Below are 24,873 nucleotides of genomic sequence, written 5' to 3' on the forward strand. Positions count from 1 at the left end.
CATGTTGACAGGGAACTGAAAAGGAAGTGGAACACTTGGGGCTTGAACTTTCCCGATTATTGGATTCTTGGCCCTGGAGGCTGTGGCTTAACCTGCTCCACCATACTGTTGGCCCCAATTTTCAGTGTATGTATGGTACTTGTATTTTGTAGGACATTTATTCATTTCATCTAAAAAATACAATTGGTTGCTATAGAATTATTTCTAATGTCATTCCTTTAAGATTTGTAATGTCCTATATTTAAATTTATACTCTGTTCTCTTATTGTAAATCTCATAAGGAAATCGTTAGATCCGAAAAACCAAGTTTTGTCCTTTTTTTCTGGTCTATTTTCTATTTTATTTCTGTTCTTTGTTATCTTCCAGCTGCTAGGTTTGTTAATCTGCTTTTCTTTTGTTGCATGCATTTAGATTAGTTAATTCTTTTTTCGTTTTTAAGTTTTATTTATTTGAAAGACCGAGTGGTATAGAAGTAGAGGCAGAGAGAAGTAGACCTCATTTTCTCAGTGACTCCCCAAATGGCCACAGCAATGAAGACCAAGTCCCGCCTAAGCTGAGAGCCTGGAACTCCATCTAGGGTATTCCACATGGGTGTGAACGGCCCTTACACTTGAGCTATCATTAGCTGCTTTCCTGAGTGTATTAGTAAGGAGCTGCAAGGGAAGCACAGCAGCCAGGGCTGGAACCAGTACACCCAGAAGGCATGAGACATCACAACAGTGGCTTAACTGGTGCATTGCAGTGCTGGACCTTGGTTCTATTTTAAAGATTCATTTATTTAGTTGAAAGCAGAGTGATGGAGGAGGACAGGAAGATACCATTTTTTCCCCTAATATAGCCGTTTAGAACAATACATTAGACAATTCCATTATCTGGTTAATAGATCTGTTTGTATTAGCTGTTTTTATCTGCTGGTTACATTTCCGGTTTTACTATGGTTCTTGTATGCCTCATGCTTTATATTGAGTTCTGTGTATAAAATTTAGGGCCAGGTGCAGTAGCCTAGTGGCTGAAAAGTCCTCACCTTTCATGCACCGGGGTCCCATATGGGCTGATATTCATGTCCCAGTGGTCCTGCTTCCCATCCAGCTCCCTGTTTGTGGCCTGGGAAAGCAATAGAGGAATCCCTAAGACTTGGGACCCTGTAGCCATGTGGGAGACCCAGAAGAAGCTCCTGGTTCCTGGCTTCAGATTGGCTGAGCTCCAGTTGTTGTGACCATTTCGGGAGTGAATAAGCAGACAGATTTTTCTTTCTGTCGCTCCTTCTCTATAGCTGACTTTCCAATAAAAATAAATAAATCTTTACAAAATACTAGAGAATGAACCCTGTATTTTTCTTAGAAATACAGTCACTGTTGTTGATATATTAAGAAGCTTGTCTCTTTCCTATAATTTATAGGAGTTGTGGATGGATGATGATTGGGTGGTTTAGTGAATTATCAGATCATCTAAAATCAGTCCCTTATATCATTGTGGCTTCCGAGTATGGTAAGACTACAGTATACCTCATTGCTTTCCAGCCTGGCCCAAGGCTTCCTGTGCTGCCGTGTATACTAAATTAAAGGTGTGCATTAGAATTGACTGATAAAAAGGACTACTAGCTCAGGGCTTTGGGGATCCTCACATTCCCCTTCCTAGTTCATGACCAATAGAATCTGAGTTGGCGTTTGTATTAGTCTGTTTCCTGTTTCGGTAGTAAAGTACCCAAAGACTAGGTAACTTAATAAGGAAAAGAGGTTTATGGTCCCTGTAGTTGTGGGGGCTGAAATGATGCTGGGTCTGGTGTGGACACCATGGCTGCATTGTCCCATGGCATAAGCCATCATAGCAGAAGTGAGAGCACTTCATGAAAGTCAGACAGTAGGAAGAACCTGTGACAACCTCCCAAACGTTTTCATCGCCCCCCACCTTTTTTTTTCTTCCCTTGGATTTTATTTTATTGGGAAGGCAAGTTAAATTTACAGAAAGATCTTTCTGGTTCACTCCCTAAGTGGTTGCAATGGCTAGAGGTGAGCTAATCTGAAGCCAGGAGCCAGGAACTTCTGGGTCTCCCATACGGGTTCAGGGTCCCAAGGCCTTGGGCAATCCTCTTCTGGTTTTCCAGGCCACAAGCAGGTAGCTGAATGGGAAGCAGAACAGGCAGGACATGGACTGTTACCCATATGGGATCTTGGCATGTACAAGGAGAGGATTGAGCCATTGAGCCGCTGGGCTTGCATTTTCATATCTTAACAGCCCTGCTGCCCCTTAACATTGCTGCACTTAGAGCCCAGCTAACACATGAGCTCTGTAGAGGAAAACCCATAAGTATTTCTGCTTTAGCAGTTTCTCCTAGCTGTGAAAGTGTTACCATACATCACTTTACATAGGAAGAGTTCATGTTTCTATTCATTTAGATATATTTCTACATACAGCTCTGTGGTAATTTAATTTTTTTAAAGGAGAGCCAGCATTGTGTTGTAGTGGGGTAAGCCACCAGTTGTGATGCTGACATTCCTCATGGGCCCTGGAGTCCAGCTCCCTTCTAATGTGCATAGGAAAGCAGCGGAAAGTGGCCCGTGTGGCAGGGCCCCTGGCTTTGACTTGCCTTGATTCTGGTCGTTTTGGCTATTTAGGGAGCAGATCAGCTGATGGGAGAGATCTCTCTGAATCTCCCTCTCTTCAACTCTGCCTTCCAGATGAATACATTTTAAAGAGATAAAATAGGGTCATGTTCATTCATCCAGTAGTTCCATGTTATTTCAGAAGAAATATTTTTTTTCTGGTCTTCTGTGTTCTAATCATAAGAACTCTGCAGGAGTTAATAAAAAATAATAAAAACAAAAGCAGCATTTTACTTTAACAGAATTATGCCCATTCTCAAGCTATTATTCTGTGTCAAGTAAACATTAAAACGATGTTTTATAGTTAAAGATCAAAGTGAATATTCTAGAAATTGAGCTCAGTAAAATAGCAAAATTTAAATACTACGTATAATTGCATCTAGCAGAATGTCTTACATGCAAAGATTCGTTATTTATCAGAAGTTGAGAACAACACTGCAGTGAACATCACAGAACGTGACAGAAATTCACACCTAGATTGTCAAATTCTAGTGTTCCTTTTATTAGCAGTGTACTAGACCTCTTCTGGCTAGTTTCCAGTGACAAGGGAAGGAGAGAAATGGATGTTTTTGAGATACTGCCAAGTAAAGACGATTCACATTTTCATTTTCTTGTCCTCTGTGTGCTTGAATGTGTGTTCTCCCATTTCTAATATTCGTACAATTATTATGTTACATCTCTATTCTTATTCTTCCTATATATTCGCAACATCATACCCTTTAAGGTGTATCTTCTCTTTTATTCACTGTTATGTTATTTTTCTATATACTTGAGTTTTTATACTGGCATGCATTAATCCATTCAACATTTTTTTGTGTCTGCCTTATTTAGCATAATGTCTTTCAGCTATATCCATGTTGTTGCAAGAGTAGCATCTGCATTTTTGTGACTTAATATTTTTCTATGGATATACATGATAGTCCTTTATCCATTTGTTGACAAATTGTGTCTTAACTCTGGTGAGCAAAAGCAGAATGAGGAAAGCAGCATGTCATATGAAAGGGAATCTCCTTAGACTATCATATTTCTCAGTAAAAACTTTGCAGGTTGGGAAAGAATGATCTGATGCATTCAGATTGCTTTAAGAAAAAGTGTCCTGCAGCCCAAGAATACTATATCCAGTAGAACCGGAGAAATAAGGCTTTTCCAGACAGCAAAAAGATAGAGGCTATCTCAACTAGACCTGCTTTCAAAGAAAGGTTTAAAAATGTTCAAACAGAAACAAGAGTAATACTTGCTAAACTTAAAACCCACAAAACTAAAGAAATCACTGGTAAAGTTGCATATATGGTCTAATTTAGATGAAGAATAACATAGTTATAGTACGTGAATCACCTCTCTGTAGTGTGAAAGTAGAAAGTTGAAGCTGTAACTAGCTATAGTGATTGGCTGATATACACAGTGTAAAAAGATACAAATCATGACATCAGAGGAAGTGTGGAACAGAGTATAGTTTTCGAATGTGATCAGTGTTATCCTTTTAAAATACACTATTTTAATAATATATTTTATATAAGGCCCACTGTGTCTACAAAGCAAAACCTGATAGTAGATACACAAAAGATAAAATGGAATCAAGATAAGTTAAAACCGATGAGGTATTTTTATATACCTGTCATCTATTAATGTCAGAATTCAAAATATACCAAATACTGATGTGGATGGGGAGCAGTAGCTCTCATTCATTACTGGTGGGATTTTGAAATGGTACACCACTTGAGAGAGTTTGGTGTTTTCGTACAAAAATCAACCATGTTCTTAACATATGGTCCCAGCAGTTTTGCTCCTTGTATTTAACCCAGATGAGTTGAAGATTTTGTTTGCACAAATGTTTATAGCAACTAGATTCATAAACTTGCTTCACAAACTTGGAATCACCCAAGATGTCCACCGTAGGTAAATGGACAGTCTGGTATTCAGTTGACTCTTGAGTACTAAAATGAAATGAGCCATGTAGCTATGAAAACACATGAAGGAATCTTAGACACCTGTTAGAAGTGGAACAAGTCAGTCTGAAAAGGCTACATATGCAGGATGATTCCAACTACAGTACATTCTGAGAGAAACAGAACCATGATGACAGATGACCAGTGATATTGAGGGGTTATAGAGAAGGGAGAGAGTTCTACGTTGAGGACAGGGTATTTTTAGGGCAGTTCAAGTATGTATTGCAGGTGGTAGATGATGCATGTTGTCATAACATTTCTCACAATGCCAAGAACATAAGGTAACAAAAACAAGCCCTAAGGTAAACTATGGATTTGTTGATGAAAAAGCTGTGTTGATGTAGGTTTGTTGATTATAGCAAATGCCATGTTGTGATGCAATGATCTTCCTGGAGATGGATGAGGGGACAGCCATATGGGAAGTACTGTTTTATTTTGCCTTGAACCTAAAACAGAAGTCCATTTTAAAAAGTTTTAATGAGATCAGTGTCACTCTGAAAGCTGTATCAGAACAGATTCAATCTGTTGGAAATATTTACAAATTGCTGACCAATAGAAGAACTTATTTCTAAATTTAAAATTTTATAGTATGTGTAATAAAAGCACAAAAAAGCCAAATGATTCCTTCATTTAAGCCTATCAGATTGGGATATGTTAGCATATAATGACACAAATTCTGGCCAAGACTGAACGTTTTGGTAGGACCTTTTGGTATTTGGTAAAATATCCTTTTTTAAAATTAAATACTTCATTTTTGGAATATATATCCTATAAATAGAAATGAACTCATGTAAAAATATGTGTGCATGGCAGTAACAGACACTGCTAACTGGAACTGGCCAAACCAGGATGTTTATTACTGATGTTTATTACATCATTCAATAGCTCGTAGGTTAGTCATAACTATTTGTTTTCTCGAAGTTAATATTAACATGCTTAATTCATATTTTTAGTTTTTAATCAGCCTTTCTTTTTGTGACGTGTAAATAATTTTGGATGCTCTTGGCTGGGCTTCTAGTCTAAATTAGAGATTCTGCTGTTCACTTTGGTAACTAGAAGCCCTAGGGAAGTAAACTTTTAGTAGGTGTGAATAATTAGGAAGTTTCTTTCTAGTATTTGCTTTGTTTACTTTACAGCTGCTTCAGGAAGCAGTACATTTTGGTTCATTGTTCTAAACATATTTTGACCTTTCTTAGCTGTACCTGTTTATGACTTGCCAGAAAATTTTTCTAAGTGAGGGACCAAAAAAGAAAAAAGCCTACCTCAGTTGTGTTAAGGAAGACTTCTGTCTTACAAAAATAAACATTGTCTATTCTCTTTCTTGAATATATCTGCTTATACAGCATCTGCCATATCACCTTTTTGCCTACTATTTTATGCCCTGGTTGTCATGGTGTACAGTGAAGAAGGGAGCACAACTTGGCCTGACTTTTCTTACACTTCATGTTTATGTCCTAGGATATTTTTCAAGCTTTTGAGCCCTGGGTCATCATCTTTCAGATAATTTTCTCTGTACAGCAAATGAAGACCACGTAACTTTTTTTATAAGGAAAAATTTAGCAAACTGATTTCAGATAATAGGACTTTTCTCACAACTCACTTATGTAGATGAAACTCTTGGAGTAAACTCAGAGTTCTACCAACTGTGCAAAATTTGTGCTGTTACAGTACTCTTCATACTGTTACAGAGCACAGATAGACAGAAACTGCAAGATTGTTATGACCTTGACTCTCAAGTGTTATAAACAGTACTCCTGTTAATCTACAGACTTAATGTTGCTTGAGATTATCTATGCACAGAGTTCTTAAATAAGTAATTGTTTTCTCTCTCAGCCTCAAGGCCGGTATCATGTTTATTGAGAAAATGCTTGAAATGTTATGTTTAAGCCCAAAATACACAGTCATCACTTTTAACATGAGACACAAACCCCAAAATGATTCACAAATTTAATCATGTCACACTTACTTTTAATGAATTGAGCTGCAAAAGCAATGAGCAAATGCAAACATTGGTCCCTGAAAGGACTAATATTCATAATCCATAAAGAGCCTTTCATAAGTCATTAAGGAAGTGGTCAGTGGCACAATACAAAAATGAGTGAAAGAAATAAAAGCGATCATAGGAGAAATGCAGATTCCGTGGTGTTACTTGGACTGCAAATTGAGTAGTAACTTCTCCAAATATCTATCAAAATGACAAGATGGAGAAACCTTCTGATCTGACAGTTTCTCTGGTATAATTCTGTCCTTCAGATGTAATTTGGAGGTTTGCAAAAAAGTACAGGGTGAGTTGCTCCCATCCTGTTTTTTTACCACAACATATTGAAATATCCTGCATGTCTATCAGTGTGGGGTCATAAGATAGTGCTAAGCAGCTGATTGATAGATGTGTATGGTAAGATACATACAGGTGAAAAATTAAACACAAATTTCCGTTATCTCTAACAGAGGTACAGGAGAGAAATAAGTTTGCTTATGGTATTTCTGGAACATATGTCAGAACTCTCACCATTAGATGCCTTTGGGAAGAGGAGCACAGTGGCTAGAAGTCAGGTCTATACTATAATCTTTTGTAGCTTTTATATAATTATAACCAGCATAACTGTTTTTATTATGTGATCTAGAAACACTTTTAACATTTTAAAATTGAATCCTTTTGTTTCAGGATCTCCAGCAGAACTGTCTCCTACTACTCTTTCCCCAGTTAATCATAGCTTGGGTAAGTGGCAAATTGCTTTTTACTCTATCATTCTTATACCGTATCACACACAAAATTATGTCCCATCTAAATAAGAAAAGAGTACCAGGGAATAGTTAAGTAATTATGCAAATGATGTAAATTAATGCTTTTAATTAAAAACGCAATTTATTTGAGAGACAGAGAAAGAGAGCTCCAGTCCTCTGGTTCATTCCCTTGGTGCCTGTAATGGCTGTGGCTGGGCCAAACCAAAACAGGGAGCTGGGAACTTTTTTTTTTTTTTCAAAGATTTATTTATTTGTATTGGAAAGGCAGATATATAGAGAGGAGGTACAGAGAGAAAGGTCTTCCATCTACTGGGTTCACTCCACAGGTGGCTGCAACAGCCAGAGCTGAGCTGATCCAAAGCCAGGAGCTTATTCCAGGTCTCCCATGCAGGTGCAGGGTCCCAAGGTGCCACCACTGCTGCCTCCCAGAGTTGAAGTAAGTAGGAATCCAGAATTAGGAGCCCCAGGTGTGTTATTCCCAGACACTGATATGAGATATGGATATCTAAACATGTGGTTTAACTGCTAGGTCCAGCACCCACCCCTAAATTAGTGCTCTTTTAAAACAAATATTCATTCTCTCTCTCTCTCTCTCTCTCTCTCTCTCTCTCAGGTTGATGTTTACATGGTCGATCAGGGTGTGAAGGAGCTAAGGTTAGGGTGAAGTGCTTGTGATTGTTTTCAAGTTTTCTATTTCTTCCCATTTTTGGGGGAAAGTAAGGGGTAGGCCATACCCAGCCTCCCAACCATTCCAGTACCCAAGGATGGGAAAGGCCCACCCGATATCAACCCAGAGTCACAATGGCACATATTCTGAAGGTTCTGCCCAGGTGGATGCAATAGTTTCGAAATGCTGTTGATCTTGCCAATCTATGGATGAAGAATCCTTTCCAGTGTCCATTGTTTGACACCACTGACCTTATGGTCTCCAATTGCCCTGATATTTGCTCTCATTGTTTGGCTGGGGTAGTTGCTCATATGATCTGTTCTCCATTTTCTGCTATGGTAACATGTCCTCTGCAGGCCCAAATGAGCTACTATGTCCTCCATGTGTGCCATGGTCTGTCATCTAGTACTCCATCCTCTACACTAAGACGAATTCTCCTAGGTGGGCTCATGAATTTGAACCATGCAACCCAGGACCTGCCAGATCCCCCACCACTCAAGCTTGGTGACCTGGACCTGTAGACCCAGGCCCCTGCAGGCCTCCTTCTCCTGGGGCTCATGGATCCAGCACCTGCCACACAGGCAGGTCCAAGGACCTGGGCCAGGAAACCCAGACTCTGTTGAACCCCTCAGCCTTGGAGCTCATGGACCCAAAACCCATATGTAGGTAGGCCCTGGAACCTGGACCAGGAGACCCAGGGCCAAGCCAGATCCTCCACCCTCAGGGCTCAATGGACCCGACACCCACCGTGTAAGTGGGCCCTGGAACCTGGGCCAGGTCCTCTGGGTTCCCCACCCCTGGAGCTCACCAACCTGGCACCCACCACCTCAGACTGACATGGCTTGTCTTTCCTTGGGATCCACCAGTGGGTACTTCAGCTTCGGAGTCAGCCCCCAGTCCTGGCTTGAGTGTGAACTGGCTGGTGATGCGGCCCAACTCGGCCCCTCCTGTACTGCATCCTAGTTCTTGGATCTGCCAGTGGGTGTTATGAACTGTCCAAGCCTGGCCCACCCTCTGGCCTAACCCACATGTATCGCGGAGGGTAATGTAACCTTATCTGGGTTGGGCTGCTCCTTGCCTTGGTTCTTGAACCTACCTGCAGGGACCAAGGAGTTCACCAAACTCCTCTATCTGGTCTCCTCTCAGGGGCACATCTTGCACATACTGGTGTGTCCCTGGCCCAGGATGACTTTGTCCACATGTTGTCCTGGCAGGGACAGTGTCCTTGCCCAATTGGTCCATACCTTTTCAGATTCCTACTGTTGAGTATTGCAGCCCATCCACATCTGATTCATTCCCAGACACAGCTTTCACATGGTTCAGTGGGATCTGAGACCTAGCCAAGCCCATTCTACACCAACCCTGACTCTCATGAATACCAGTGGTCCTGGAGTTTAGCCCATCCTGGCCCTCCCTAAACCCAGGCGGCAACCATGCCAGGGGAGATTGAAGCCATGTTCAGCCCAGGACAATGCACCAATGCATTCCTCCCTCCCTCCCTCCCTCCCTCCCTCCCTCCCTTCCTTCCTTCCTTCCTTCCTTCCTTCCTTCCTTCCCTCCCTCCCTCCCTCCCTCCCTCCCTCCCCCCCTTCCTTCCTTCCTTCCTTTGAATCTGCCATTTTATTTCATCTTTTTCTTTTCTTTAATAGGGTATTTTTTTATTAATTGCATTGCATTATGTGACACAATTTCATAGACTCTGGGATTCCCCCAACCCCTCCCCGTACCCTCCTCCCATGGTGGATTAATGCACCAATTCTGACACTCGCATTCACCGCATTCACCGATGGGAATTCCAGCCCAGCTGGGGCATCCCCTTAGCTCCTCAGCCAGACCTGTTCCCAGCCACAGTACTTCAGTGTGCTACTGGGTATTGCTGTTCTGTTGTGCCGGATTTTGAAATCCCCAGAAAATCATCAAGTCTGAAGTCAGTACTAAGGCATACAGGTGGTTTATTCAGGTTAACCTAGGCCTCCCAGCCACCTCCCCCAGCCCAGCAGGGCTTGGCGGGGGAGGGGCAGCCGCAGCTGAGGCTGCTGCAGGATCCACAGGGAGAGCAAAAGAGAAAGAGAGCGAGCCTGAGCCCCCGGTAGAATAGCCCAGTGGTTCTTATACATTTTAGGTTATACAGTCATGATTTAGCAGGCTTCTATTGGTGGATCTGAAGCAAGCAACTTCCAAAAAGTAAAAATTGATGAGCTATAGGTTGGTAGATCTTATCAAATACCAGGTACCTCCTTCCTGAGGAGTGGTCTGCCTACGTGACCTGCCAGGTGTCCTGCTGGATGTCATGTAGACTATCAGGCCTGGAGTTCACACAGCCCCCAGCAAAGCCATAAAAGCAGGAATTACAAAAGGCAGAACATATCTAGGTTCTTCAGTTCCACATGAGTGAGCCCACATATTGCCCTGCAGTTTCTACCCCCAGACTGATTAACTCACATATTTGTAGACTTTATGGCCCAGCCTCACAGAACCTGTTCTGTTTTCTGACACTGTTTGGTAGGTTCCATGTTGTAGCCCTTCAGGTAGAGTGGCCTTGTCCATGGAAGTTCCAGAGAAGTCATTCCTCACCTGGACCTGAACCCTAAGTTCCTTCCTGATTCTTACCTGTGCCATGTCTCAGACTTGTCTTAGCCCCACATCCCCCGGATTGCAGAGTGCATTGCCAGGCGGCCCGTGGGCTTCACCTGGGCACTGGTGGTGTGCAGGATGCCCGGCTCAGGTCCTCCCAGCAGCCACAACATGGTTGGGAGAGTTGAATACCCATGCCTCCAGCTTCAGACTTGTGGGCTGCTACCTAAAGCAGATCTTCTTAAGGGCTGGTGGTGAGTCATGATGGGTAAAGTTACAGTCTGTCATGCTGGCATCTAGTATGGGATCAGGTTCATGCCGTGGCTGTTCCACTTCCAGTATAGCTCCCTGCTCATAGCCTAGGGAAAGGAGCAAAAGGTGATCCAAGTGTTTGGGCCCTTGCCAAGCAAGTGAGAGAAACAGCTGAAGTGCCTGGCTATTGCCACCACTTAGGAAATGAACTGGCTGGTGGTAGATCCCTCTCCAATACTTCCTTTAAAAAAAAATAGGGCAGTCTTTTGCCAGAGTCCAGCTGCAGCCGAGTTCAGAAGTGTGCGTGGAGTAGGCATAGAGAGAAAATTGGGTCACTACTATTTCATGGTCATAATGGACAATGCAAGAAAACTGTCCCCTTTATTTATACAGAACCGGTCACACACTCTGGCACAAACTTTTGATATCATGGTCAAGTGGGTGTTCCCAAGGATAATTCTGTCATTTGTTTTACCTTAAAACTCTCAATAGAAGTTTTCGATAGAAGTTCTCAATATACGGTTCATATCAATCAGTAACACATTCCTACTACAGTTCTAATTCTACAACTTAATCTTGAATCAGTTAAGGGAAGAAATGCGTAACAAAAAAGAGGGGGAACCTAAAGGTCAAGGAAAGAATGAAAGAAACCCTAAACATAGATCCCTTGATCAGCATAAGGTCAGCCGGGGGCAGCAGAGACAGAGACAGCAGGAATTGTTGAAGGTCCTTTTGCAAAATCAATTTCCAAGCTCACATTGATGGTAAACACCAACTCTGCAACAGCAAACAATGCCTGAATAGATAATATTATTCTCATTGAGTGGTCTGGTGTCAATGCAGAGGGAGGTGGAGCTGCCTTCAGGTGGTTGCAGTGACATCCACTGGGCCCTGCCATGCAGCACAAATTCCTTGTGGCCCTTCATGTGCTCCACATCCACTGATTGGACCCAGCAGTCTTTAAAAAAGTGAATGAATAAATAGATGCTATTTTGAGTCGGTATTACCGAACCCTTTATTGGTACATATGACTGCAAAAATAATCCTTTTAGTTATTGAAATTGTATTTTTTTCGTGAAAAAATGTATGACTTTTATACATGGGTTTGCATATACTACATATTTATCAGTTACTACTATAAGATTTGTAAAAATTTCTACGCATGTATAGTGCATATGCAGTTTAGAGCTATGGATACACACGTAAATATATATGAAAGAATGTGTGTATGCATTCCTGTGGTTTATGTTTGGCTTCATGTAACCTGCTGTTTTACAGTTTCTCTTCAGTTTATAGCAGTTTATTTTCAGTTATAAGGTTCTTTTTTTGTCATAATATTTGTGATAAATTTAAGCTTGTGTGATCCTACTTTGTGAGAAAATAGTCTCTTGATTGCTGTTCTGTTTGCACTTATATACTTTTTGGTTACTCTGTATAAATGGATTTTCTAGTGTTGCACTTCACTGGGAATCTCATGTGAAAATATTCAAATATAAAAAATACTTTATGTGTTTTTTATTCCTTTATTAATAGTTTATTTGTTGTGTACTTTCAATAATTTTCACTCCAGTTTTATTTTACTGTATTCTGTAAAAATTACCTTTACTGTGCTTTTTTAGAAATTCACCAAGTACAATGAGTTTGTGACTTAGCCTATGTTAGTTTTGTGTTTAAACAAGAGCTAAACTAAGGTTACTGGTGAAACAAATAATCCAACACAAAGTGACCTTATCAGATAAGAGATATTGGGAAATTTGGAAGTCTGGTATGGTCTGTCAAAATTGGCAAAATTTTACCTCTGTGCCAGTGTGAGCTGGCATAGTGAGTTGATGATATTTGTATCTTTTAGCTGGAATTGTTCACATCTGTTTCTTTTGTCTCCTTTTCCCTAGATTTACAGCCAGTTACTTATTCAGAACCTGCCTTTTGGTGTTCAATAGCATATTATGAATTAAACCAGAGGGTTGGAGAGACCTTCCATGCATCACAGCCTTCTCTTACAGTAGATGGCTTTACAGATCCATCCAACTCGGAGAGATTCTGCTTAGGATTACTCTCTAATGTGAACCGAAATGCCACAGTAGAAATGACAAGAAGGCATATAGGTATGCTTATTTTCCTCCTGCAAAGAACTGACGTATAAAAACCCAGTCTTGTGTCTTTTCAGATACTGTTATGTCTAAGTATCTAGGGTTTTTCTAGATCCTGGTGGTTCTTCAGTCTGCACTCTCTAACCTGCATATGATCATTATTTGCCACCCTTGATATTGAGGTCTTTAAATAATGTGTAACAATAACCTTAGTTTTCTAAGTTTTTGCCAGTTACAAAGTGGGTATGTTAAGATATTAGGGTCAGTCTTTACAAATCAAGAAGGATTCCATGCCCCCAGCTTTCCTGTCTTTGTGACTTCATAAATTTGCTGGTATTTGAAATTTGAAACTGAACAGCTAGAGGAAGAACTAGCATTTAATATTCCTCAAAGTATGATTCAAAGGGGTCTGAAAATGTGGTCTGGGAACCTCTGGTAGTCCAAGAAACTCCTGCAAGTTTCTGAGGTCAAAACTGTCTTAATAAGGGTTCTAAAAGGATGTTTGCAATTTTGACTTTCATGCTTTAATAAGTACTGTAGATTATTTCAAAGGCAGCATGGTATATGGATTTACAAGAGATGAAATGTAGATTTTATAGGAGATTCCAGCTCGCTCATGTTCCAACAGACACTAAAGAGATGTGCAAAAATGTGAAGCTTTATGACTTGCCCCCCCCCTTTTTTTTACTTTGGAAATATGGTTGTTTTTCATAAACATTTGGGATTATATGTAATTGTGTTATTACTTTTAAATGAATTGATACTTTTAAAAATATAATTTTAATATGTAATGTGGGATGTGTGAATTTCTGTAAATATAACCCATATAAACAAGTGTTTTGGAGTCTCCATTTTTTTTAAACAGTGAAATAAGTTTGAGAGCCTCTAATGATGGAACCATCATTCTTATCCTTAAAATAACATAACAAAAGTTTATTTTCTTTGAGTTAATAATTTTACTCTTATTAAAGAATCAGTGAAAATGGAAAACCTCTTTTTAGAACCCTTTTTTTTTTTTTTAGAGATTTTTTTATTACAAAATCAGATACACAGAGAGGAGGAGAGACAGAGAGGAAGATCTTCTGTCTGATGCACTCCCCAAGTGGTCACCATGACTGGTGCTGTGCCAATCCGAAGCCGGGAACCTGGAACCTCTCCAGGTCTCCCACACAGGTGCAGGGTCCCAAAGCTTTGGGCCGTCCTCGACTGCTTTCCCAGGCCACAAGCAGGGAGCTGGATGGGAAGTGGAGCTGCCGGGATTAGAACTGGCGCCCATATGGGATCCGGGGGCGTTCAAGGTGAGGACTTTAGCTGCTAGGCCATGCTGCCGGGCCCCAGAACCCTTATTAGTTCTAATCTGATGCTAAAAAATAAGTGGTTGATACTCAGAGTGATAGAGATTAGGAAGTGTGTCACTGTTCCTCCTGCGTTGCATAAATGTGAATTATTTTGGCAAGGTACCTGGATGCCATTGTAGCTGAGAAAGTCCTCTGAGTACCTGTCTACTCCTAGGTTTACTGAACTGTGGTTTGAACACTTTCTGTACCCTATTTACTTCTCTATAAAATTTTGGATTGCTATTATTATCAGGTCTTTGTTTCAGTTTGTATTTCTAGTGTTGATCAGAGTATACAGCCTAAAAGAAAAATCTTTTTAGCCTTAATATTTTTCTGATGGACAAGTACCTGATTGTTTTGCAAATGTTACCAGTTTATGAATTTATCAAATTTGGATTGTTGGTTGTGTTGCCGGTTTCCTTTTGCTACATAGAAAAGATTATACCGCCTCCTCCACTTGCAGATTTGCTGCCTTAATGCCATCTGGAAACTCCCTTACCAGCTGCACCTGGTGTTTGAGTAACAGGATGTGCGATGTGTGCTGGGCTGACTGTTAGAGGACACTTTAGAGCCTGCGTCCTACAGAAGAACTCCTTTTGCAAATTCTTACTTCTGATTTGTGTGTGTATATCTTTGAAATCTCAAATGCTGAACGAGGCATTAATACAATCTCCTAGGACAATTTGTCCTACCTAATTCTGCTTATATGAGAGATTTGATTGCTGCCATAATGCAGAGTTCAAATAGGGTAAATGATACAGAAACTCTTCAAATCTTTTATTATCTTTTCTTCTTAATAGGGTCCTTAAGGAAAAACCATTTTAATGATGATGTATGTGTCAAAGCGTAAGCTAATCCCTTCAGTTTCTTTGACTTACTTAAAAACAACATGTATTTAGTGTGAAACTGTGTTGCTATCCCTGTCCTTTTCTTGTTTAAATGGTTTCAGTAAGCATATAGCCAGGATTTTCAAGAAGTTCGTGGAAAATGTGTATTATAAAAGGTACATATGGATTTTAAGGTTTTATTTCACCACGTTTAAGTTCATCTTTTAATGACAGTTTCCAGGAACTTTTCGAAGTACCTTCATGTTGCTTTTACAAGTCAGTAAAATTGTTAGAAAATATCAGCACATATATACAGTGGTGTGTTTCAAGGTTAGTTGTCAGAAAAACATAGCTGTGAAAAAAGATCATGGAAATAACTCATACCATTTTAAAATGTTGCCACAAAGACTTCCAAAGTTACACTGAAATGGTGTTATAAAACTAACCCTGTATGTATTTTGTTTTAGGAAGAGGAGTGCGCTTATATTACATAGGTGGGGAGGTGTTTGCTGAGTGCCTAAGTGATAGTGCAATCTTTGTGCAGAGCCCCAATTGTAATCAGAGATATGGCTGGCACCCTGCAACAGTGTGTAAAATTCCACCAGGTATGATTCAACCCTGTCAATAAACCTGTCATGTCAACTTTCCTTATTTTTCTAGTTGTTAATAATGTTAGGAATCAGGAGATGATTTGCATGCTGATATTCTAAAATGTGTGTCTGTTTTAAAATTATTTTCTAGTAGAGATTCTCTGTTTTACAAAGTTTGTTATGTTTCTTTCCCAATCATAGGCTGTAATCTGAAGATCTTCAACAACCAGGAGTTTGCTGCTCTTCTGGCACAGTCTGTTAACCAGGGTTTTGAAGCTGTGTATCAGCTAACTAGGATGTGCACCATAAGAATGAGTTTTGTGAAAGGGTGGGGAGCAGAATACAGGTATGAAACACATTCAGATTTTAAGTTTCCATTCTTTGAATTTTTGGAGTTCTCATCTATTTTCACCTAGGTAATAGTCAGCAGATTTTTGTAAAATAATGAAAGTAAAATAGAGGTCTTCAGATTCACAGGTATTGTAAATTACTGTTCTGACATTATAGAAAATTTGATTAACACAAATACACATGTTAACATCATATGGATTATTGAGTGCCATAAAGGGAATGTGTTAGATGTCTAATTCATGGCGAAAGAGACATTGGTAGTTCAACTTCAGAGATGGCTTGCTGGTAGAGATAGCACATGATCTCAGTCCAGATTCTGCAAGAAAAGTGAAAGATTTCAGTAGTCACAGATCGGGTAGGTGGGACAGGAAATTATAACCCTGGCAATTCCAAAGCAGTTAGGTTTGGAGGATAGAAAGAAAAATACAAGACTGGACAAATAAGCTGAGAACAGTTTATTATTACAATTTGTCTTATCTAGAGTTTTAGTTCCCTAAGCTAACTCAAGTTCTGAAAACAATAGATGAATTACTGAAATTAAAATTGTTAATATGTTAATTGTTCTGTTTTACTATATTTTGAATTTTACTGTACCTTGTTGGCAACGCCCGCCTCAACATACACCCTGAAAAAGACAACACACAGCGGGTCATTCTTGTAAAGAGAATGCCATTTATTCAAAGTTGGCCTGCCTCTTTTATAGTCTGCCTAGTTCCTCCCAGTATTTTCCCAATGCTCAAGCAATTCCTAAGCTCCCTGGGGGCATCTTAAAAAGGGGGAAGCAGGGAAGAGGGAACTGCAGTCAAGCCTGGGGCTAAATGTATCAGGCCAAGATTGCCCATCCTGTTACCCCTTAGAAACTAGCTAAGCTGTGGAGTTTACCCTTGGGAGACTGGGCCCTGCAGTACCTAATTCATTAATTATATAGCCTAGGTATGTTTGTACAAGAAGATCCTGTTGTATATATTGTGTTCCATATTATCCATGCCTTTGGGCATCTTCTAGATAAAACACAATGGAATTGCTGTTTAAAGTTGAGAGCAGAGGAATGGTTCAGGCGTAGAAGTGTACGTGGTACTGGGCCAAGCACTGTGCTGAATATCAAGCTGAGAATGTCTCTGTTGTTAATCTTTGTTGAAAAGTTTAAAATAGATGCAGTTGGATTCACAAATTGTTTGGCTTATGTGTATTTCGAAATTTGTCTAGAAATTTTTGATAATTTTCCCAAGGACATATTGTAGGTTGTTGAGATGGCACTGTAAGGCAGTTTGATTCTTCATTTCTTCTCTAAGTAAAGGATTAACAGTTACATTATTGGGTTTTATAGAACTGAGTTTCATTTGTCACCAGCATACAAGATATTGCTGAATTAGATAATAAATTCCACGTCAAAGAGTGGGAAGAATTCTTAGCATATTACAGGATAGAATTTAGGCCAGACACAGTCTTTCTGTAGCTCATGCAAGTATTACTCTGTATGTCAGCTTAAGAAATACTCAAATAATATAGTCATTGTTTGCCTGTTTTGTTTCTTCGAAATTTATTTGATTTCTTTTGGACCTGGCTGCCTGTTTTGAGTAAGTGTGAGGCATCTGACTTTCCCAAAGATTTATTTATTTATTTGAAAGTCAGTAGTGGCTATTTTCTGATTCACTCCCTAAGTGGCCACAAGTGCCAGGTCTGAGCCAAACTTAGGAATTGGCACTTCATCCTAGTTTTCCATGTGGGTGGCAGAGACCCAAGTGCTTGGGCCATCCTTTGCTGCTTTTCCCAGACCTTAGCTTGGAGCTGGATCAGGAGTGGAGCAGCTGGGAGTTGAACCAGCGCTCATATGGAATGCCAACAGCATAGGCAGCAGCTTTACCCGCCATGCCATGATGTTTGTCTCTGAGGCATCTGACTTTTGAAATGGTAAAATTTGAATTCTGCTGGTTGGATGTTTCTATAAATACAATGTCTGTTACATATTTATATCCAAAAGTGAAGGCTTGTCACTTTTGCCTAAGTTATATTGGAGACTAATTAATTTTGTTGCTTTGCTGTAGTTTTTTTTTAAATTATCATTTTGAGATGGATGTCTGAATGCCTTTTTAATTTGAGCTTGAGTTAAATTGACGGGAAAACTAGATTCAGGTGGTATTATCTGATGTTAATTTTTTAAAGTCAGATTTTTTTCTTCAAAATATTAGCACAATGCAGAGTGTAGTTGGAATTTAGTGGAATTGGGAAGAATTCCATGTGTATCTATTGGTGGTCTGCAAGGAACAATTTTAATTGGTGGAGAGAAATGCTGTCATCCTTCCTTCAGTTTCTTCAATTCAGATAAATTGAAATCTCTAATTATAGAAGCAGCACTATATAGCATGTTATGGATATTTGGAGTCAGATACATGTGATTCTGATACTCAGCTTTCTGTTACATTTACAAATCAAACCAGTGTGTCTGAGTTGTCAGGTAGGTACCAGGAACTTTTCTCTTTAATGATGATAGAACAGAGTTGCACACAGACCTTCAGTGATTTTTTAAGCTTCTTTAATGCCAACTTAGTTATTAGTGTATTTAAGAAATTTAGTTAATCTGGATTTAGATGTCTTGAACAATTCATATCTCTTTTCTTTCTTTCTTTCTTTTTTTTTTTTTAATTTGAAAGGCAGACAAAAAGGCTTCCTATCTGCTGATTAACTCTCCAGACGTACAGCAGCTACAGCTGGGCCAGGCAAAAGCCAGGAGTAAGGGTCTCATTCTGATGTGCTGTGTGGATCACAGGAACCCAAGTATTTAGACCAGCATTTGTTGCCTCCCAGGTGTATTGGGAAGAAGGTGAATGGAAAGCATGGAGCCAGAATCTTGTGGTGCAGGCATCCCAAGAGGCTGTTGACCCACTGTACCACAGAGCTCGCCCGAAAATTCATTAGAAATAGTTTGTTTGACTTTGAGGATCAGCAGTTTATTTAAGATAATGAGATCTCCAAAGTTATTTACTAATTACTCCCATATTGATGTTCCTTAATTTAATTTTTCACACTTGCTTCTAACTTCAGCTCCTGCTATTGCATGCTTCTGGGAAGCAGTAGTGATGAAGGCTCAGTTAACCGAGTTCCCACCTGGGAAACCTGATTTGCATTCCCAGCTCATGATGTCAGCCCTGGCATTGGCCCAGCCCCAGCTGTTGTGCACAGATGGAAGTACTTACTCTTTTTCTTTGTCTTGAGTAAAAATGAAAGAGAAAGAAACTAAATTTTAGTATATACAACCTTTTAATGTCTGTGACTTCTTATTGTAATACCAAAACCTAGTCAGGTTATTTTTTAAATTTGTAATTATTTTCTTCTACTCATTTAAACAGAAGACAGACAGTCACAAGTACTCCTTGCTGGATTGAGCTTCATCTGAATGGACCCCTGCAGTGGTTGGACAAAGTATTAACTCAGATGGGATCCCCATCAGTGCGCTGCTCCAGCATGTCCTAAAGCTTCCTCACCAATCAAGTCCCATGGAAAGAAGGACTCAGTGTAACACCTCTTCTATCATAGTATTTGTATATGGTCCCCGTGGACTGTTTTACTATCCAAAAGTTCGAGAGAAAACAGCACTTGAGGTCTCATCAGTTAAAAGCACCTTGTGGAATCTGTTTCCTGTATTTGAATATTAGATGGGAAAATTAGTGTCTAGAAATACCTTCCCATAAAGGAGGAAGAGAAGATTTTAAAGACTTAATGCTGTCTTGTTGGGCATAAAACTGTGTGTCCCAAAGGTTTTATCAATAACAGTAGTTGTAATGTGTACAGGTAATGTATCATGACCCAGTATCACAGTATTGTGCTGTTTATACACATTTTTAATTTGCATAAATGAGGTGTGTGTGTGCTGCTTCTTGATCTAGGCAAGCCTTTATAAAGTTATAGTACCTGGTCTGTTATTCCCACTTCTCCGTTATTTTTGTGTGTCTTTTTTAATATATAATATATATCAAGATTTTCAAATTATCATTTAGAAGCAGATTTTCCTTGTAGAAAAACTAATTTTTCTGCCTTTTACCAAAAATAAACTCTTGGGGGAAGAAAAGTGGATTAATTTTTGGAATCCTTGACCATAATGTGTTCAGTGGGGCTTAAATACTGACTCACTGTGTGTTTATTTACTGCTAAGGTTCATTAATAAGAAAACCATACTGAAAATCTTTCCACGCTTCTTATCTCTGTCCCCACTTTTGTTCTGATACCAAAACAGTGTAGCATGACATCATTGCCAGTAATACTGCACTGGCAGAACAAGGTACCAGTTAATTCTGGAGTGCAGTGTGAAGTTTCTATGGATTAACTCCCTTTGCCTTAAAACCAAATTGCACCAGATAGCAATTGACTTGTATAATCTAGCAGTTTAGGGAATTATCTTTTCACCTCATTGAAAAATGTACAATTAGCTGCAAAATTATTTTCAGGGATATGATAGAATTGCTTCATCATATTTATCCTTGTTTAAAAATCTGATCTATAAACATAAGTACTCCTTTTGCAAAGATATTATGAAGTAGTTCAACAGCAGACCTTCTGGTCTTTGAGTAGTTTCATTGGAGTTAGTTACCAGGTTGTATCCTGAAACTTTGTAAATGTTACTGCGTCTGTGAAATACCTAGAGAAGCAGTGCTAAGCAGATGAGGACCAGCAAGTAGATGGGATTCAGTTTATAAATTAAATGTCATTTTACATCATTGTGAATCCAGGGTTTTAGAAATTGGAGAAATTGACCTCTTTTTTAGCTTAAAATTATGTGTAATCTGAGCTGTTCTTCTTGGACATGTGGTTGGCCACCATGATGCTGCATGGAGGAGAGAGACCAGCTGTGGCAGTGGCCCCTTCTGCAGCGAACTGTGCCCCTCTCTCCTGTGGACTCATTGCCATGTAAACATTTCTTTCTCATCTCAATGAAAATGGAAAATAACCACTCCTGATCCCCTTTTCATAAATTTTCATATTTTTAAATATATCTTTGGTACTTGTTCTTTAAAACCATATTCATTATCTGTATAGATAATACCATTTTTGATACCTTTCACATTTGGTGGTTTTCTATCGGATACTCTCCATTTTTCTCTATTTGTGTATATGTGTATGTGTTCTTGTAAATTTGGTATGGTAATTTTCATTCCACAAATATTTATTGTTTGCCTGTTATGTCAGAGGCTTTCTTAGATCTTTTATATATTGGGTAAGTAAGTGTGGGCAAGGTGGTTAAGGTCTCTGCCTTTACTGAGATAGCAGTTATTCTAACCTTTGTGAAGCAGATAAACGGTGCTGTGCTAGAGAATAACAGATGGTTTGCTTTGGGTCAAACATCTGGGGAAGCCTTTGGATGGAAGTGGTACTTGAATAACACTAAGAAGCGAGCAAGCCTGGTGAAGAGCCAGGGGGAATAAGCATTCCTGGTGAAGAGTACAGCATCTCGTCCAAAGACTCACTCTGAGTAAAACTCACTATTAGATGTTAATGCTCTACATTAATCCACATTTGAAGATCAGAATAGTTTTGCAGTTTATATATTATATTGACGGTTGCCTTACTTTGTGATTGACTGCTTTGTGTCATTTCTATGAATATATCTTCCTCAAACCTTTGGTGTAAAATTTTTTCTTTATACCAGGTCAGTACCACTTAATTTAGCAGCCCTTTCTTATGCACATTTCCCACCGTTGTACTGTTTGCTTGCCTCTATTGACCTATCTTGTGTTTGGAGTCAGTTTCAGTTACTACTGTGAGGCCTGCTGGGGATAATCAGTGGTGTTTCTCTCCCCTCTTTGAAAGTTTTTATTTACTTAAGTACTTTGAGTGATGTTGATAATCAGGGCTGGATAGGAAAACAGTTTTGAAAGTGGCAGAAGGTTCTGGCAGTTACTCTGACATTGACATGTTAAGGAAAGCAGTGCCAGCAGTGGCATTGGGTAGTGTAATAGCTCTCCATAACTCCGGTAGGTTTTTTCTGTACAATAGGAAACAGACTTAACTCTCTGAAAATTGAGCAGATATACCTGTTAAGCACCTGACTTCATCATATGGATTATATTTATGTGAATCTGTTTCATGATCATATTTGCTTTTTAATGAGGTACTTTCTTTCCGGTTATGGGTTTTGCCTACTGTGATCTAATTCAGTATTTTTACTTTCTAGGGGTGCTGTTTAAATTTGAATGGATAGATTCCTCTGTTGAATTTTATCATTGTTTTAAGTTAGCAGCAACATTCAGCATTTATCTTATTAATATGGCTCTCAGTTTTATGACTTGAGAATAGAACAGCCAGACTTCCAACACGGTTCTAAAACGAATATTTATCTTTCCAGTTGGTTTCTTGGAGAAAGTGTGGGGCTGGCTTAGGGGCTTGGAGCATGAGGAAGTTCCCCACTGACTTTGGTTTGGCCTGTAACAGCCTGAGTTTTATACTACATTGGGATTCTACACAAGACTTCTTTTGGAAGGGGAATGCTTCATACCTTTTTATGAATACTAATGGAGATAAGACTAGCTGAATTTGGGACACGGTTTGGAATGCCACTGGCTGTGACATGTTCATCCAGTTTAGAGACGTGTTCCTGACTGTTGGAATTGCTTCATCATCCTGACTACACATGCTGCTCTCAGCCAGTGGACATGCATTGATGCCTGTTTGCCTAGCTACTGTGGTAAATGTTGAATAATAGAAGATGACCACAGCTGTGGTCCTGGTCCTCAGGCTGTACCTGATTTTATGGGGCTTATTTCTCTCAGGAGCTATGCCTGTGCCAGGAAGACTTCAGTTTGATTTTTCTTGAAGACCAAGTATTCTTAATTGGCACTCTTCTACATTCTTAGGTATATATTTGTAAGTTGTTCAACATCTTAGTTTGTATTTTCTACATTAAATTGCATCCAGTTGTGCTAGTACATCTGTCTTAATACATTGTCATATTCTCCTGTTTTGTTAAAATTGTTTCAATTTTACTTTGCTTTAGTGCATTTTTGTCAATTTCCGTGAGACTGACTTTGATGGTAAAAACAGTTTGGTCTCTTCTGGATCAAGCGTCAGAGTACATGCCCAGTTAGTTTCTCTGCCTCTTCCAAAAGCTGCTTATGTGTACCTCTGAGAAATCTTTGTTTTCATTACTAATGCTTTGAGCATTGATTCAAATTTAGGCACCCTCTTGGTTTCAAGATTAAGGAAGTTGATGGTGGGATATAAAGTAACACAGGACAGTGTTGAAATCTCTTATGTACACTCTTTGTTTTGAAAGCTGAACATTAAGTAATCTGTGTACATGACCAGTGAATGATTTTTTTTTCTACTTCCCCTGGTCTAAAGCAGTGATGTCTTGACACCAAATTATTGTTAGGTTTTCTTCTTCTCAGTGTGTTTTATTAAATCTTGAATATTCATCAGCTGCATTTTGTTCTTCCTGTCTTCTAATTACTGATAGCCAAGTGGTCCTTACTGTTGCCCCTCTGTATGTTAGCCGTGTTTTATCTGCATATGTCAAAGTGTTTTCTGGCCTTGGAATTTTAGTGTGAACCAAAAGGAGGGGTGCTCTTCATAGCTATTGTTTTGATATCTTCACTACGAAGATTGATAGTATTCAAGTTGGTCAGTCTCTTACATGTGGCTCAGTTTTGTCTAGTTGGATGTCTTTATGACTGGTTGATTGCATAAACAAATAGATTCTATTTTAAGATTATCAAAAATCTCTGGTAGTTATTGCCAGTGTTCTCACTGTAATACCAGCCCAAACTTGGTGAATATTTGATTATTGTGCTTTGGTCAGTAGAAATAATGTCAGTGTGGTCTGCAGAGGCAAAAGATTCCTGCTCTTTTATGTCTTCATTTTTAAGTTTTTGTGACTATTTTGTCTCTTCAGACTGTGTGTATGTAAGGATTGAGGGGTAAATTATCTCCTGGAGTAGAATCCCTGTGTTGTTAGCCATACCACTAGAAAGCAGGAGCTGCAGTCTCCTGATAGCCACTATGGTAAGAACTTGTGTCATAGGTTCTTATAATCAGTTCAATTTGGGATATTAAAGCTGATTGTAAATATAACAGAACTGCTCCTACTTTCTCAATATATAGTATACTATGTGTGTGTGTGTAAATATTTATATGCACATACATACGTAAAGTGTTAGATACTTCTGTTGTTTAAATCTCGGGTGTCTGTAAAAAGTTCTTAATTTGCTTGCAGGCATTGTCCTGTCATTGACAGACCATCAGAATAATTTTTTTTATTCTGTCAGAGTCCTGATTTGGCAGTTGAGTTAACGTTGCATTTTTAGGAAGTGTGACAGCTAAGAATCATAATTGAAATTTTTTTTTATAATAAGATTTATTCATTTTATTACAGCCAGATATACACAGAGGAGGAGAGACAGAGAGGAAGATCTTCCATCCGATGCCTCACTCCCCAAGTGAGCCACAACGGGCCGATGCGCGCCGATCCGAAGCCAGGAACCTGGAACCTCTTCCAGGTCTCCCACACGGGTGCAGTGTCCCAATGCATTGGGCCGTCCTCAACTGCTTTCCCAGGCCACAAGCAGGGAGCTGGATGGGAAGTGGAGCTGCTGCGATTAGAACCGGCGCCCATATGGGTTCCCGGGGCTTTCAAGGCGAGGACTTTAGCCGCTAGGCCATGCCGCCGGGCCCCATAATTGAAATTTATAACATCAAGCAGAGTTCTGCCATAGACTTCTTCCTGAATTATCATACATGCAGTGGTTGTCTGGACTGTGCTAACTTAGGGTTCATACTTTTTCATTTTATTTATTTTATAATATTAGGTGGTTTTCTTGTACCCCTCTTCCCTGCCAGTGTAGTACTACTGCTTAATACTGGGAAGTACCTCTTTAAGTTGTTGTATCTAAAGATAGCCTTAC

At 39.5% G+C, this 24,873-nt stretch overlaps 1 protein-coding gene across 4 annotated transcripts in view; it reads left to right on the forward strand.

The window, feature by feature from the left end:
* SMAD2 (SMAD family member 2) overlaps nucleotides 1–20,924 on the forward strand; it is an 80,693-nt gene extending 59,769 nt beyond the window's left edge. For all 4 annotated transcript variants that reach the window (XM_058677007.1, XM_058677005.1, XM_058677004.1 and 1 more), the window contains 5 exons: nucleotides 7,215–7,268; nucleotides 12,680–12,892; nucleotides 15,509–15,646; nucleotides 15,833–15,977; nucleotides 19,330–20,924. In XM_058677007.1, coding sequence (XP_058532990.1) covers nucleotides 7,215–7,268; nucleotides 12,680–12,892; nucleotides 15,509–15,646; nucleotides 15,833–15,977; nucleotides 19,330–19,453 — 674 coding nt within the window. In that variant the 3' untranslated portion in view covers nucleotides 19,454–20,924. The remainder of the gene's footprint in view (nucleotides 1–7,214; nucleotides 7,269–12,679; nucleotides 12,893–15,508; nucleotides 15,647–15,832; nucleotides 15,978–19,329) is intronic.
* The last annotated feature ends 3,949 nt before the right edge of the window (nucleotides 20,925–24,873 follow it).

This window comes from Ochotona princeps, chromosome 18 (genome assembly GCF_030435755.1).
Source record: "Ochotona princeps isolate mOchPri1 chromosome 18, mOchPri1.hap1, whole genome shotgun sequence".
NCBI classification, from domain to species: Eukaryota; Metazoa; Chordata; class Mammalia; order Lagomorpha; family Ochotonidae; genus Ochotona; species Ochotona princeps.